The 16,254-nt window shown below is 43.2% G+C and overlaps 1 protein-coding gene across 3 annotated transcripts in view; it reads right to left on the bottom strand.

The window, feature by feature from the left end:
- Positions 1-4,651: 4,651 nt before the first annotated feature.
- Positions 4,652-16,254, bottom strand: part of LOC140206163 (protein Smaug homolog 1-like) — a 127,118-nt gene continuing 115,515 nt past the window's right edge. For all 3 annotated transcript variants that reach the window (XM_072274409.1, XM_072274410.1, XM_072274411.1), the window contains exons 12-13: positions 13,841-13,924; positions 4,652-11,163 (exon numbers count right to left, since the gene is read on the bottom strand). In XM_072274409.1, coding sequence (XP_072130510.1) covers positions 11,135-11,163; positions 13,841-13,924 — 113 coding nt within the window. In that variant the 3' untranslated portion in view covers positions 4,652-11,134. The remainder of the gene's footprint in view (positions 11,164-13,840; positions 13,925-16,254) is intronic.

Raw genomic sequence — 16,254 nt, 5'->3', positions numbered from 1 at the left:
CATTTTGGGGGGGGGCTTCTTCACACAGAGAGTGGTGGGAGTATGGAATGAGCTGCCAGACGAGGTGGTAAATGCGGGTTCTTTTTTTAACATTTAAGAATAAATTGGACAGATACATGGATGGGAGGTGTATGGAGGGATATGGTCCGTGTGCAGGTCAGTGGGGCTATGCAGAAAATAGTTCGGCACAGCCAAGAAGGGTCAGAAGGCCTGTTTCTGTGCTGTAGTTTCTATGGTTTCTATGGTCCCAATACAGAGCAAGTGTAAACCTTACCCTCAAGGCAAACAAGTGGGCAAAGCATCCCATTTAGCACCATTTTGTAGATAATTGTAGGATGTCCACATTGCCAACTATAAAAAATAACCTTAATTCATTAGGCATATTATATAGGAGCAGATTAAGGCCATTTGGCCCATTGATTCTGCCCCACAATTTCATCATGGCTGATCCATTTTCCCTCTCAGCCCCAATCTCTTGCCTTCTCCCCATATCCCTTCATGCCTTAACTATATCAAGAATCTATCAACCTCTGCTTTAAATATTTAATTTTAAATCAAGGTTTTCAGTCTTCCCTGCTACAGAGACTATTTGGATTTTCAGCTTGCAACCACACACCCACCAGAGATCAGCACCCACCCATTAACACTGAAACACAACTTAGCAGATGCAAATTTAGAGTTTGAATTTAGAACATAGACCAGTACAGCACAGAAACAGGCCATTTGGCCCGCAGTGTTGTCCTGAACCAGCTATAAGGCTTTTCAAAAACACCCAAACACTAATCACTCCTACCTATACCATGTCCATATCCCTAAGCTCACCCTTCCCACCTTCCTCACATCCATGTGCCTATCCAAACGTCTCTGAAAAGCCTCTAATGTATTTGCCTCCACCACCACCCCAGGCAGCACATTTCAGGTATCCAAGACACTCTGAGTAAAAAAAAAACTTACCCCTCACATCTCCCTTGAACCTACCCCCCTCACCTTCAATGCATGCCCTCTGGTATTAGACATTTCTACCCTGGGAAACAGATACTCCCTGTCGACTCTATCTCTGCCTCTCATAATCTTATAAACCTCAATCAGATCTCCCTCAGCCTCTGGCACTTCAAGGAAAACCCAAGTTTGTCTAGCCCTCTAAACCAGGCAGCATCCTGGTAAAATTCTTCTACTCCTTCTCTAAAGCCACAACATCCTTTATAAAGAGCATCTAACGGTTCATAGAAACATAGAAAACCTACAGCACTATACAGGCCCTTCGGCCCACAATGCTGTGTCGAACATGTCCTTATTTTAGAAATTACCTAGGGTTGCCCATTGGCTTCTATTTTTCTAAGCGTCATGTACCTATCCAAGGGTCTCTTAGAACACCCTCCACCACCGTTGCCAGCAGCCCATTCCACACACTCACCACTCTGCGTAAAAAACTTACCCCGACATCTCCTCTGTACCTAATTCCAAGCACCTTAAAACTGTGCCCTCACACGTTAGCCATTTCAGCCCTGGGAAAAAGTCTCTGACTGTCCACACGATCAATGCCTCTCATCATCTTATACACCTCTGTCAGGTCATATCTCATCCTCCGTCGCTCCAAGGAGAAAAGGCTGAGTTCACTCATAAGGCATGCTCCCCAATCCAGGCAACATCCTTGTAAATCTCCTCTGCACCTTTTCTATAGATTCCACATCCTTCCTGTAGTGAGGTGACCAGAACTGAGCACAGTACTCCAGGTGGGGTCTGACCAGGGTCCTGTATAGCTGCAACATTACCTCTCAGCTCTTGAGCTCAATCTACGGTTGACAAAGGCCAATGCACCATATACCTTCTTAACCATATTGTCAAACTGTGTAGCAGCTTTGAGTGTCCTATGGACTCGGACCCCAAGATCCCTCTAATCCTCCACACTGCCAAGAGTCTTACCATTAATACTACATTCTGCCATCATATTTGACCTACCAAAATGAACCACCTCACACTTATTTGGGTTGAGCTCCATCTGCCACTTCTCAGCCTAGTTTTGCATCCTATAGATGTCCCGCTGTAACATCTGACAGCCCTCCACACTATCCACAACACCTCCAACCTTTGTGCCATCAGCAAATTTATTAACCCATCCCTCCACTTCCTCATTTAGGTCATTTACAAACATCACTAAGAGTAGGGGTCCCAGAACGGATCCCTGAGGCACACCACTGGTCACCAACCTCCATGCAGAATATGACCCATCTACAACCACTCTTTGCCTTCTGTGGGCAAGCCAATTCTGGATCCACAAAGCAATGTCCCCTTGGATCCCATGCCTCCTTACTTTCTCAATAAGCCTTGCATAGGGCACCTTATTAAATGCCTTGCTGAAACCCATATACACTAAATCTACTACTCTACCTTCATCAATGAGTTTAGTCACATCCTCAAAGAATTCAATCAGGCTCATAAAGCATGATCTGCCTTTGACAAATCCATGCTGACTATTCCTAATCATGTTATGCCTCTCCAAATGTTCATAAATCCTGCCTCTCAGGATCTTCTCCATCAACTTACCAATCACCGAAGTAAGACTCACTGGTCTATAATTTCCTGGGCTATCTCTACTCCCTTTCTTTAAGGGAACAACATCTGCAACCCTCCAGAACCTCTCCCGTCCCCATTGATGATGTAAAGAGCATTGCCAGAGGCTCAGCAATCTCCTCCATCTCTTCCCACGGTAGCCTGGGGTATATCTCGTCCGGTCCCGGTGACTTATCCAACTTGATGCTTTCCAAAAGCTCCAGCACATCCTCTTTCTTAATGTCTATATGTTCAAGTTTTTCAGTTCGCTGTAAGTCATCCCTACAATCACCAAGGTCCTTTTCCGTTGTGAATACTGAAGCAAAGTATTTATTAAGTACCTCTGCTATCTCCTCCAGTTCTATACACACTTTTCCACTATCACACTTGATTGGTCCTATTCTCTCACGTCTTATCCCCTTGCTGTTCACATACTTGTAGAACACCTTGGGGTTTTCCTTAATCCTGCTCACCAAGGCCTTCTCATGACTCTAGGCTCTCCTAATTTCATTCTTAAACTCCTTCCTGCTAGCTTTTCTTTTCTTCTTGACTAGATTTTCAACAGCCTTTGTACACCATGGTTCCTGTATCCTTCCTGTTTCATTGGAACTTACCTATGCAGAACGCCACACAAATATCCCCAGAACATTTGCCACATTTCCCTAAGAATATCTGCTTCCAATTTATACTTCCAAGTTCCTGCCTGATAGCATCATATTTCCCCTTACTCCAATTAAACACTTTCCTAACGTGTCTGTTCCTATCCCTCTCCAATGCTATGGTAAAGGAAATAGAATTGTGATCACTATCTCCAAAATGCTCTCCCACTGAGAGACCTGACACCTAACCAGGTTCATTTCCCAATACCAGATCAAGTTCAGTCTCTCTTCTTTAGACTTATCTACATATTGTGTCAAGGAACCTTCCTGAACACACCTAACAAACTCCATCCCATCTAAATCTCTTGCTCTAGGGAGAAGCCAATCAATATTGGGGAAATTAAAATCTCCCATCACAACAACCTTGTTATTATTGCACCATTCCTGAAACCGTCTCCCTATCTGCTCCTCGCTGTCCCTGTTACTATTGGGTGGTCTGTAAAAAACACCCAGTAGAGTTATGAACCCCTTCCTGTTTCTAACTTCCACCCGGAGACCCAGTAGACAATCCCTCCATGACTTCCTCCTTTTCTGCAGCCATGACACTATCTCTGATCAGCAGTGCCATGCCCCCACCTCTTTTGCTCCCCTCCTTGGCCCTTCTGAAACATCTAAAGCATCTAAAGCCATTCCTGTCACCTAGCCATCAAAGTCTCTGTAATCATAGCTCCAAGTATTGATCCACGCTCTAAGCTGATCCACTTTGTTCATGATATTCCTTGCATTAAAATAGACACATCTCAAGCCATGTCTGAGCGTATCCTTTCTGTATCACCTGTCTCCCTCTCACACTGTCTACAAGCTTTCTCGATTTGTGAGCTTCCTGTCTCTTCAGTTTGGTTCCTCCTCACTCCCCAGCAATTCTAGTTTAAACTCTCCGCAATAGCCTTAGCAAACCTCCCCGCCAGGATATTGGTCCCCCTGGGATTCAAGTACAATCCATCCTTATTGTACAGGTCACACCTGCCCCAGAATAGGTCCCAGCGATCCAGAAATCTGAATCCCTACCGCCTGCTCCAATCTCGCAGCCACACATTTATCCTCCACCTCATTCTATTCCTATACTTACTGTCACGTGGCACAGGTAGTAATCCCGACATTACTACCCTTGTGGTCCTGCTTCTCTCCTAACTCCCTGTAGTTGTTTTCAGGTTCCCTGGTAGTTTGTTAATAATTTAACGAACCTCAGTGGTTTTAAATCTGGCAATTTCAGTGATGTCTTATTTCCCACTCTTTGTGCTCCACGTGCTTGTCAAAGTGGAGGAGACAAGTCCTCAGTCCCTAAGTGCTCCCCCCCTCAACCCCAGCCATGGCAGAATCAGAAAACAGAAAGCATCTGAAATTTAGGCCAAGGTTAAAACTGACCAAACAGACAGCCGCAGTCTTTAAATAAAAACAGGACAGTGCAGGCAAAGCAAAGAAAAGAAAACTGCAACACTTACTCACTTTTGCATATTTATTGTTTAGTAAGAAAATTATTTTCGTGGCATCAGACAGAACACAAAGGGATGTCATAACTTTACACCAGAGCTGAGATTCCTGGTTTCATGGAGAGGTTTCAGCCTGCATAGGGGTGGATATTTTTGAAGTTTAGCAAATTAATAATATTAGGGTCAAATTCCAGAATCAACAAGGGTAAAGAACTCACAATTTGTTTCAATTTTTTTTTTAAATTTAAAAAGAACAGGTGTGGGGAGTGCCTTTTAAGTTTTATTCCACAGAAAGTCGTTCAGTCCAAATTTCACTGCATCTCTAGAAGGAACTGAACTCTCTCTCCCCACCACCCCCAACAACACACAAAACAAAGTAACGACTGGAACAGTAATATTTTATTTCTCTTCTTGTCGTACAGCAGCCAGCCAGTTGATCAGATAACCAAATGGGCAAGTGTCAACAGATGGGCTGAATATTGTGGGTGGCACGGCTTGGCCCAACACTATTCACACCCGACACCCAAACTGGCCCTTACTGGACTGAAGGAAACTGACTGGGAGGTCTAGGAAGCCTGTTAATTACTCAGTTCAGAACTACCACCAGCCCATGGGCAGCTGAGGTATCACACTTGTGACAGCTCTGATTTCTGTGGGTGAGGTGCAGTTACCAGTAGCATCCTGAACAAGACAGGATCCTGCGGGGTTAAATCAGGCTGAGAGTGGGCAGAGGTAAATGAATGGCTACACCACAATGAAACAACCTGTTGCCTGTTATCCAGGACTGGAAGTTACATGCAGGAGGTAAAAGGCCCCACAGTTCAGCAGTGCCCTCCCAGAAATGGATATTTTCCCAACACATTTGATTGCCAAGGTGCTAAAAGAAAGGGAACAAGTGAAACCTTAGAAACCAGGAATGAGTCCGTTCCGGTCTTGGAAAAGTAAATATTTAAGGAACAGGCATATTCCAAAGATTGGCTATTAGATTTCCCCTCCCTGCCCAGCAGCAAACATCGCTGCTACAGACCTCAATCTCTTCAACACCAGCTCCAACTTTACTTCGGTATTTCCACCATTTCTTTATACATCAAGCCCCCCCTCCCTCCCATACCCCATCCAATTCTGTCTCGAGAAGTACAACTTCCCTTTTACACGAGGAAGCAAACCTGCTGCAAAGGCTTTTTAATAATAATCGTGTAATAGAAAAAAAGGTTACTTAACTTGTGTTTTAAACATGTATCGTAGCTTGTAAAAAAAAGGGTGAAGTTTGAAACACAACAAACTTTAAATGACTTTGGCTTAGACCCCCATCTGGTGTGACTCATTCCAGATCTTAAACCCCGAATCTACAGTTAGGCAGATGCCCTGCTTGATGTACACCGCACAGTACAAAAGGCACACAACCCAGTCACATCTAGAAGTCAAAAGCGGGCAAATCCTCTTGACTTGCATCCCCCCCCCCCCCCACAAAAGATACTTCTGAGAGGGTTTCCAGAGTAGTCCACTCCCCAGTCCATTCCTGGAGCGAGTACATAGGCCCTGCCAATCACTCAGGTGCAGCTTGGCATCCACTGAAGGAAGTCACAGAATTCCATCCCGTCCGAGTTACTGTCGACAGATTTTGAATTCCAGACAAACCAACTGGGTGTTAATCAAACCTCTCAAACTTCATACATTTTAATCGCTGTCTTCAGCAGGTTTAGAATTATTTAAAAGTACCAAAACGACAAAGCACTGATTTCCAAGCCAGTGTGTTTTATACAGGATAACACAGGATACTGGAAAACAGATATCCCTGTAACTAGAGATTACAAATAGATTTTAGCAGTGTTTTAATCAACCAGCTAAATAATCTAAATGCTGCTGCAAAGGTATGAAATGGGAAGACTCAGGTGCTTGCTCAGGATGACGTTACTTAGAGCCATGCACTGCTTCCCTGAAGGGGCCTATACACACCAGACCCTCAAGCACACAGGCCACAGCTTGTGCTGTACAGATGTGTGAACAGGACTGAACCACATGGGAGGGAGAGGGCTGCTCAAATCGCTCACTTTGTGTTGCACTGAAACAGGAAACTGTTGCTATAGTAGCACCTCATCAATTGTGCAGCAGTTGATACCCTAAAAAAAATCTCCAACACTCACTAATACACCCGAGACAGTAATGTGGGCTATTTATAAACCTAGTCCTCACTTTGCTTTGACTGAATAGGGAGAAGGGACAATACTGGCTGAATCCGTCAGGATGAAAGCCAGCATGTGTTGAACCTTGATACTGAGTGAGAGTGAGTGTGGGGGTGTGGGGGGTGATATTAGTCCCGGACAGGCCAAAAGCAGCAAGGTAAATAACTGAATTTGGATTATACAGAGCTATGCAATTCCTCAGTGACAGATCGAGTGATTCAAGATTGCTGTTGGAATTCTCCAGACAGAAAAGCAGCCCATCTTTCATCAGATTCCAACTTCAAAGTGTTTTTTGCTGAAAATGTAATGAGCTGTGCCATGGGATGTTACCTTGCATTACAAAGGAGGCAAAGTGTTCCCCTAAACTGTTCTCTGTGACAATCACCACTGCCTGTATGCTTTTATCTTCCAAAGAAGAAAAGCAAATCCTTCATAGAGAACTATTAATAGAATATTAAACCTATACAAAGTTTAGTCATGACCTGTAGCATCAACAACTTTGCCACAGATCAGAACATTTAACGAACAAAGTATTTTAGTTAGTGGAAAGGGTTAGATTAATGTCTTGGGTAGCTGTCCTCAGTTTTGTAGCTTTGAATTCAGCTGAGGATGTTAGATCACGCAGCCTCGTGTCCTTCTTTCCCAGATGGTCACAGGTCAGACCTTAGAGCCTGCAGACAGATCGGCCGGAGGTGACAATGCTGGCGAGCCAGGGATGAGTGACTGGAGTCCAACGTGTAGGGAGAGGGGCAGAACTGATGGAGTTGGGACAACCCAAGAGGCAAGCTTCAGATAGCCTCACTGTTCTGGCACACTTACAATGCAGGGGCTGCAGCACAGGATGAGAGTTACAGCTCATTTAAGGAGAAAAATAAAACTAACTGAAGAGTGAAGTCCTTTCATGGAGTTTGTAACATTGAGTTGCAGTTTGGAAGATGTTTGCCAAACACATGCATTCTTCCAGGAACCAGCCACACTTCCAGTTTCAATAACATTTAACAGAAATCATGGCAAGATGTACTGGTTCAGTGGAGACTGATGGAAGCCTAATTTAAATAATTTATCGAGGTGCATGTTTAAACAGACCCAAGTGTAAACATGCTCTAACACAGCTGGGCTAGGGTTCCCTGTACCAAAGAAACAACTTCAGCACCCAACTGGAGTCTAGACTATCACAGGTAGAGAGGGCCAGCACAGAAAACAGCGAGAGACCCTTTACCAGAAAGCAAGCAAGCAAGCAAAACAACTAAAAGACAACTCTTCTACAATTAAATGCACTGACACAAGGACAGAAAACACCAAGGGCATCTCACTTTCACAGAATGAGAGGAGCTTAAGTACCAAAAAAAAGGGCAAGTGAAGTGGGGACATTCTTGCTTAGAGGATAGTTCTGTGTCCAGTATATTTAAGACGGACAAAGCCTTTTGAATGCTTGTCAAAGTCGAGATAAACCACAAGGTAAACAGAAAAGACAAGGAGCATCTATGCACTCTGCATGCTGCCTGGAATAACAGACCAACTCTCAGGTATAAACCCTGGCTTAAAATAAAGTCCCCGTGGTATTTGTTATATCAACTTCAAAAATACAATCCATGTGACTCTGCAACAGGGTAGAAGAAGGGGTTGTTGCTAATACGCATTTTGTGCTCAGTTCAGATCTGAAGGTACAAGTTTCAGCTGAGATTCTTCGTGCTAATGTGGAATTTTGTCAAAATTATGCTTCTGTTTGAATGCTGCAAAGGAAATGTATCTCAGTTTGCTGATGCTGGAAATCAGCAAAGCAAATGGTTTTGCAGGAGCCTGGCGACTGAAGAGCATGAAGATGTGTAGGATGACTTGGCGTCCCATTCAAGTGGATTATTTGTGAAACAGACAGAAATAAATTTGTGGCTCTCCAATTCTATAGTTGCCTTTTTCTTTTACAAAGTGGATTTCTGCCGGCAGGTGAGGGCAATCCTTTCCCACCATCATGGTATCACTGACCAAGCCCAGACAACACAGTGTTTGATCGTTTGAGATGGCCGCCTTGTGCACGCCTCTTCAAGATGACAGCTTCTTACCAAATGGACAAATTTGGAATAATTCTCTTGACGAGAACCACTGAAATCCAAAGTCATTTAAAGCCATGCCTGTGTTATACATGCCCCCTCTTCCCTCTTAAAATGTAAACACATAAAAGTCCTTTTACTACTGAAGCCACAAGACTCCAGGCAAAAAAAGTGATTCATATAAACAGGCCCTTATAGCACTGAAACCCTTTCAAGAATTATTCTCACTTTTCCATACATACGTTCACTATATACATGAAACCATTTTTCTTTGAACATACACACCCCCCTCCCCCATTCTGTGCCTCATGCTAGAAAGTTATGACCCATGAACTCTTAAATGTAACTAAGCAACTGGGAAGTTACAAATACACAACTCCCAAATACTTTGCTTTGTTAACTTTTTCCAGCAAAAAAAGTTTATCGTTCTTTACATCAAAAGAAATATCGTGTTCTGAAAGCATCATTACAGAAGAACTTTCTTCTCCTTGGTAACATGTTGCATTTTGTTAATTGGGGCGAGAAATTGTTCAAAGGCAAGACTGATTTTTTGGCTTAATTAGTCCACATTCCCACTGATATGTAGTAACACTTCTCATCAAAGCAAAGGCACAAGAAGAAACTTGTCTGCAAATATGAAACATCCACGTCAATTTTAGGCAGACAGTTCTGCATTTAGGATGCAAACACAGAAAGTGGAAGTTTTCAGCTTGAAATTTTTCAGTGAACACGTTCTCTCTCTCCAATGCCTTTTGCTGGTTGCCAAAGTGAACCTGCAGATGTTGGTCTTTCCCTGGCATGTCGCTGTTCAACGACATGTGGGTGGGAGCATTCTCTGGGGTTGGATACATTACAGGTGATCTGTAAGACCTTGGTAGAAAGATTTTTTCTGCTGCTCTGGTACAAGAACAAGAGTTCAGGAAATGAAAAAGTTTCACTCTGGGTTTCAGGGGGTTAACATGTCAGTGATAAGCCGTAAAGAATCAGGGAGACGGTGGGACACAGGTGAAGGGGGAAGGGAGTGCATTGCCTGCTTTATGCTTTGAAAGGACTGACGTTGTCTCATGGGTCAATGACAGAATCCTTCAGCCGCTTAAGTTCAACCATTGGATTCAGTCCCAGACCATCTGCAGATTGTTTATCCATGTTTCTCGGTGTTGCTCCTTAAAGCATCACCAGCCAACCCAATACAGGGACTTTTTTTCCCCCAAACTGTTACACTGCTATGGAAATTACAACTAGGGTCTGCATCTCTTGCTTGGTGTTCCAAGAATCAGCCACCCTTTTCCAGAAAGATCACGGCAGCCTTCACGGAATTCCAAAGTAAACCAAATGCTCTGGGGTAAGACTCTTTCAAGATCTCAGTTAAATTGAAAGCAACCAGGATGGGCTGGATGGGAAAGCAGCGAGAAGCGAGGGGTGCATCAGAAAGAAAAGGAGATAGTTGGCTCCTGTTACAGGTCCACAGCGTAGAAATTGGACATACAATATCAACCATAAAGTACAAGAGTAAATTCAGTCCAAACAGTGCTAACTTAGAGTTGTGTAAATGTATTTTTGCCATCAATACAAGCACAAATGCACAGATATAACCCCAGAAAAAATGTCAGTTATTTTTCTCCACTTTCTTCAGCCCCTCAATGAATATGCTGGAGCTGTTTCGCGAATGCAACCATTGTTTATCTAGTAATGCGTGCTTCAGAACAGAACATCTCTTAGATAGTTTAAATTTCTTAAATGGTTAACTTGCTTGCATCACTTTGACCAGAGATTTTCTGTTAAATTAGTGACAGACAGACAAACTCCAGATCTGCACGGCTGCTAAGTACTGCATGCATCGGTACCAGACCTGAATGACCACACAGTAATTAACGCATGCAGGTTTCTATTAAGACCATTATATCAGTCCAAGAGTTCCCGTCTCTCCTCTGTCATGAGCACTGCTCAGCACCTTGCACTGTCAATCACTAATTTCATATTAGTTCCCAGTTTTTTTTTAAATTAAGTTGAGCTAAATGTATTTGTACCGGTGCTGAACCTTTAACCAGATGGATACTGAAGAAAAAAAAGTTAAAGTAAAAAATATAATGGGAAACAGACTGAAACTAGTTTGGCTTTCAGTCTGATTCCCCTGAGGTTAAATAAAGATCAGCGAAAATATACATTGTAAGGTGTAGTGACCCCATCAAACATCAGTGGCATTTCCTGCAGCTGTTGTGTAATGTCAGTCTCTCAACAAGTGTTCACAAGCGGAATACGGCCGACTAAATAGTTGACGTCTTGTCCACTCCATCTGTTAAAGTGAAAGGAAATTATGTCAGCGGTATCACTGTAAGACAGTTCCATCACTACTGTTTCTTGTCTAAACTTGCCTCTGCCACCTGACAAATGGGTTTTATCTATGCAATAATACTCAACACAATACATATAAGATAGCTTATATACATAAATTGACTATGTCTATAAAGTGACGCTAGGCACAGGAGTGTCTGTACTCTGTACATAAGGTGATTGACAGGAAATGATAAAGTAGTGGTGGCTGGGGGTGTGGTGGGGTGGGTCAGTGGGTGGAGGTGTTGATCAGCCTTAATGCTTTGGAAGAAGAACCATTTTTGAGTCTGGTGGTCCTGACATGGACGCTACATAGCCTCCTCCCTGATGGGAATGAGACAACAGGGTATTTATTTATTGAGATATGAGCCACGCCACCCAGCAATCCCTCGATTTAATCAGAGGACAATTTACAATGACCAATTAACCTACCAGCTGATACATCTTTGGACTGTGGGAGGAAACCAGAGCACCTGGAGGAAACCTATGCAGTCACAGGGAGAAGGTACAAACCCCTTACAGGCACTGGCATAAATTGAACCCACGTTGCCTGTACTGTAAATTGTTCTGCTAACCACAATGCCACCATTACTGGCCCTATTCCAGCACCTTTCTGTATATATGTCTTTGATGTGGGGGGGGGGGGGGGGGAGGGGAGAGGCTGATGATGCATTAGGCAGTTTTGACTACCTGCTGTCTGCTGCAATGCAGCTTCACTACCATGCAGTGATGCAGCATGTTGGGATGCTCTCTACCATGCATCTGCACAATGTGAGTATTGATGTGCATACTCCAGCTCTCTTCAGAAAGTAGAGGCTTTGGTGAGTTTTCCTGACTGTGTAGGATGTGTTCTGGAAGGAGAGGTCCTGTGAGAAGTGCACTTGCAGGAGTTTGAAACCTATATATTGAAGAGCCATTTTCAGATCAAATTATCACCAAAGCATTAGCATTGTATAAAATCATTTTTTCCTCCAATCAAATTCACACTCCCTTAACCAATAGTTAAGGGCTCAATAGCAATTGTTTAATCTATTATTACAGCTGGCTCTGAAGGAACACATCTAAAAATGAAGTTTAAAGTATATATTGTATGGTACTGTGCCTATATATTATAGGCACATGTAAAAAATTCTGTAATGCAAAAATGATTTCAAAATTAATGAAAAGTTTCAAATATCAAAAAATTACTATAAAGAGCAATAAACAGCAAAAAAAACTAAATCAAATCAAAATTTGGTGTGACTACCCTTTGCCTTTAAAATTGCATCAATTCCCTTCGGTACACTGTCGTGCAGTTTTATAAGAAAATCAGCTGGTATGTTGTTCCAGGTACCTGGGAGAACCTGCCACAGATCTTCTGCAGACTTTGGTTGATCAGGGCTCTGTGGAGGCCATACCACCTGAAACCTTGTTAAACAAAAATCCAGGGTGCCTAAGACTTTTGCACAGTAATGTATGTCCCTGCAAGTCTTGGCATTCTGGGTTTCACAGAGGAAGCTTGGTCCTCAGGTGTGCAACCACTACAGCAGCACATACACTGTTGCTACAAAATAGATTTCAATCTTTACAAATCTGATGGCTTCTGGAGGGTCATTTGGACGGATGTAAAAGAGAGCTGAGATGTAACCTCTTTACACAGTACTCGGAATGAGCTGCCAGAGGAATGGTTGAGGTAGGTACAATTCCAAAATTACGACAGGTACATAGACGGACTGAATGTGGGCAACTGACACTAGCAGGCAAGACTGCTGTGGGCAGCATGGACCAGATGGACCTGTTTGCTTGCTGTGTGGCTCCAGGACTCTGCTTCCCACTGATCTGTTAAAACTGGAAGTGGTGGTGAAGCGAAGAGAGAAAGAACTACATTGTGGTAACATTAGTATATGTTGAATACATTCAGATCCAATCCTTGTAGGTTAATATCTTCAGAATACCCAAGAAATTGTAACAATCTCCCCAAACGCAAGTCATAGATAAAGCTCGTTTATCCTATGGTCACTACAATTTCCCTTTAGGACTTCTACATCTTCATTGAGGTGACGTTACACCACAACAATTTTCCCATAAATACACTACCAGCATTTATTGCCCAGCCAATATGGTGATGATTAACTGGAGTTTTGACCCTTTGCAGCTTTTAGTGAAGGAGTGGTGCTCCAGCACTTAGTCCCCTAATCAATATTTCCAAGCAGAAAATCTGAAGGTGAATGTGCAGGTGAAGGATTTCCTCATCTGCACCCTCCTCAGTAGCGGCTGTCAGAGACCCCAGTAAGTAACTGTGGTGTGTTCTATACATAGCACTACAGGAAGTGAATATTTAGGGTGACAGTGCTTTTTTCCTGCCCTGGATGGTAGAGTAACTATGAACAGTTTCCGCGAATATTCACATCACTTCACCTTACAGATGGAGGAATGACTGAGGAGTGAAATGAGGAATGACTGGGTGCTCAAGTGAGACACTTGAGCACCCAGCTTCTGACTTGCTTCTTTATCCAGTGTGTCTATGCTTGATGCAGTCAACTTTCTGTACAATGGTGTAATCCCAAATTCTGATGGGCAGTAACAACATACATCCTTTTCCCAAGTGATTTCCACTCAGCCCATAGAATTCAAGGTGGAATCCATGGTGGAAGACCTACCTCCTAAGGCATGCTCTGTCATACTGAGGCAAAGGGACTCCAATCTCGTGTTAATCTCCGGTTCCGTCACTGGCACTTGACATTCTGGTAAAATAGCAAAAAAACCTTAGTAAACCAAAACAGTGAATACCAAAATCTGTCCTGTCCTTCCGTTTCTGTGGTCAAAGGCTGCTGAGTATTCTGGGATTTATTTCCAGTGATGTTAACAGCCGTTCTTTCTGGGTGAAACAAATCTGAGTCCCTTGGAAGGTGCAAATACAGTTTGATCATGCACGGAGCATTTTGCATGTGATTAGCTTTCTGGTGCAGATTTTCATCTGATCTACATCTCCTCAGATTCCCCAATATCAAACTAAAACCTCTCAACTTTCTACTCTACAATGGAACATCTCATTCCCTCTGTGAATGGTGCTGCAGCAAAAGCCTTGCACTCAACGTCGGTAAGACAAAAGAACAGACTGTGGACTTTAGTAAGGGTAAGACAAGGAAACACACATCAGTCCTCAGAGAGGGATCAGAAGTGAAGAGAGTTAGCAATTTCAAGTTCCTGGGTGTCAATATCTCTGAGGATCTAACCTGGGTCCAACATACTGATGCAGCTACAAAGGCAGGAAAACAGCGGCTATATTTCATTAAGAGCTTGACGAGCAACACACATAAAAGTTGCTGGTGAACGCAGCAGGCCAGGCAGCATCTCTAGGAAGAGGTGCAGTCGACGTTTCAGGCCCAGACCCTTCATCAGGACTAACTGAAGGAAGAGTTAGTCCTGACGAAGGGTCTCGGCCTGAAACGTCGACTGCACCTCTTCCTAGAGATGCTGCCTGGCCTGCTGCGTTCACCAGCAACTTTTATGTGTGTTGCTTGAATTTCCAGCATCTGCAGAATTCCTGTTGTAAGAGCTTGAGGAGATCTGGTCTGTCACTCGGAAACTTCTACTGTGGAGAGCATTCTAACTGGTTGCATCACCATCCGGTATGGGGGGGGGGGGGGGGGCGGCGACCGTACAGGATCAAAATAAGCTGCAAAGAGTTGTAAACATAGTCAGCTCCATCATGGCACTAATCTCCGTAGTATTACGGACATCTTCAAGGACTGATGCCATAAAAAACCAGCATCCATCATTAAGGACTCCCACCCCCCACCCAGCTCATGCCTTGTCTCATTGCTACCAAAAGCAAGGAGATACAGGAGCCTGAAGACCCACACTCAACGATTCTGGAAGAACTTCCTCCCCTCTGCCATCTGATTTCTGAATTGTTATTGAACCCATGAACACTACCTCACTAATTATTTTTTTCTATTTTTGCACTAATTTAACTATTTAAAAAAAATACACACACACACACATACATAGATGCAAGAAAAAATTTGTGACCCTTTGCATTTACCCGGTTTTCTACATTAATTACTCATTAAATGTGGTCTGATCTTCATCTAAGTCACAATAATAGAGAAACAATCTGCCTAAACTAATAACACAAACAATTGTACTTTTCATGTCTTTATTGAACACACTGTTTAATCATTCAGTCCAGGCTGGGAAAAACCTGAACCCTTGTATTTAAACTGGCAGAATCTCCTTCAGCAGCAATAACCTCCAATCATTTCCAGCAGCTGCCAATCAGACTTGAACAATTGCAAAGAGGAATTTTAAACTATTCCTCTATACAAAACTGTTTTAGTTCATCAATATTTCTGAAATACCTTGCATAAACAGTCCCCTTCATGTCATGCCCCAGCAGCTCAATTGGGTTAAGGTCTGGACGTTGATTTGGCCAATCTAAAACATGAATTTTCTTCTTTTTAAACCATTCTGTTGAATTACTCTTGTGTTTCGGATCATTATCTTGTTGCATTATTGGACTTCTATTAAGCTTCAGGTGACAGACTGCTACCCAGACGTTCTACTGTAAAATGTCTCAATACAATTTTGATTCACTGTTCCCTCAACAATTGCAAGTTGTCCAGGCCCTGAGGCAGCAAAGCAGCTCCAAACCATGATGCTCCTTCCACCATACTTCACAGTCCGGATGAAGTTTTGGTGTTGCTGTGCAGTCCCCTTTTCCCTCCAAACATAGCGGTGTGCATTTCTCCCAAAAGGTTTGGATTCTGTCTCATCTATCCACAGAAGATTGTCCCAGTTACGCTGTGGAACATCCAGATAGTCTTTTGCAAACTTAAGACATGCAGCAATGTGTTTTTTTGGAGAGCAGCAGTTTCCTCTATGGTGTCCTTCCATGAACACTTCTCCTGCTCAGTGTTTTTCTTATAGTGGACACATGAACAGAGGCTTCAGCAAGTTCTAGAGATTTCTGCAGGTCCTTTGCTGTTACCCTTGGGTTCTTTGTCTCCTCCTTCAGCATTGCACGTTGTGCTCTTGGTGTGATCTTTGCAGGACACCCACTCCCAGGGCG

The sequence above is a fragment of the Mobula birostris genome, chromosome 12 (genome assembly GCF_030028105.1).
Source record: "Mobula birostris isolate sMobBir1 chromosome 12, sMobBir1.hap1, whole genome shotgun sequence".
Lineage (NCBI taxonomy): Eukaryota > Metazoa > Chordata > Chondrichthyes > Myliobatiformes > Myliobatidae > Mobula > Mobula birostris.
The sequence above is the reverse complement of the archived record's forward strand: the minus strand, read 5'-3'. Positions and strand labels throughout refer to the sequence as shown.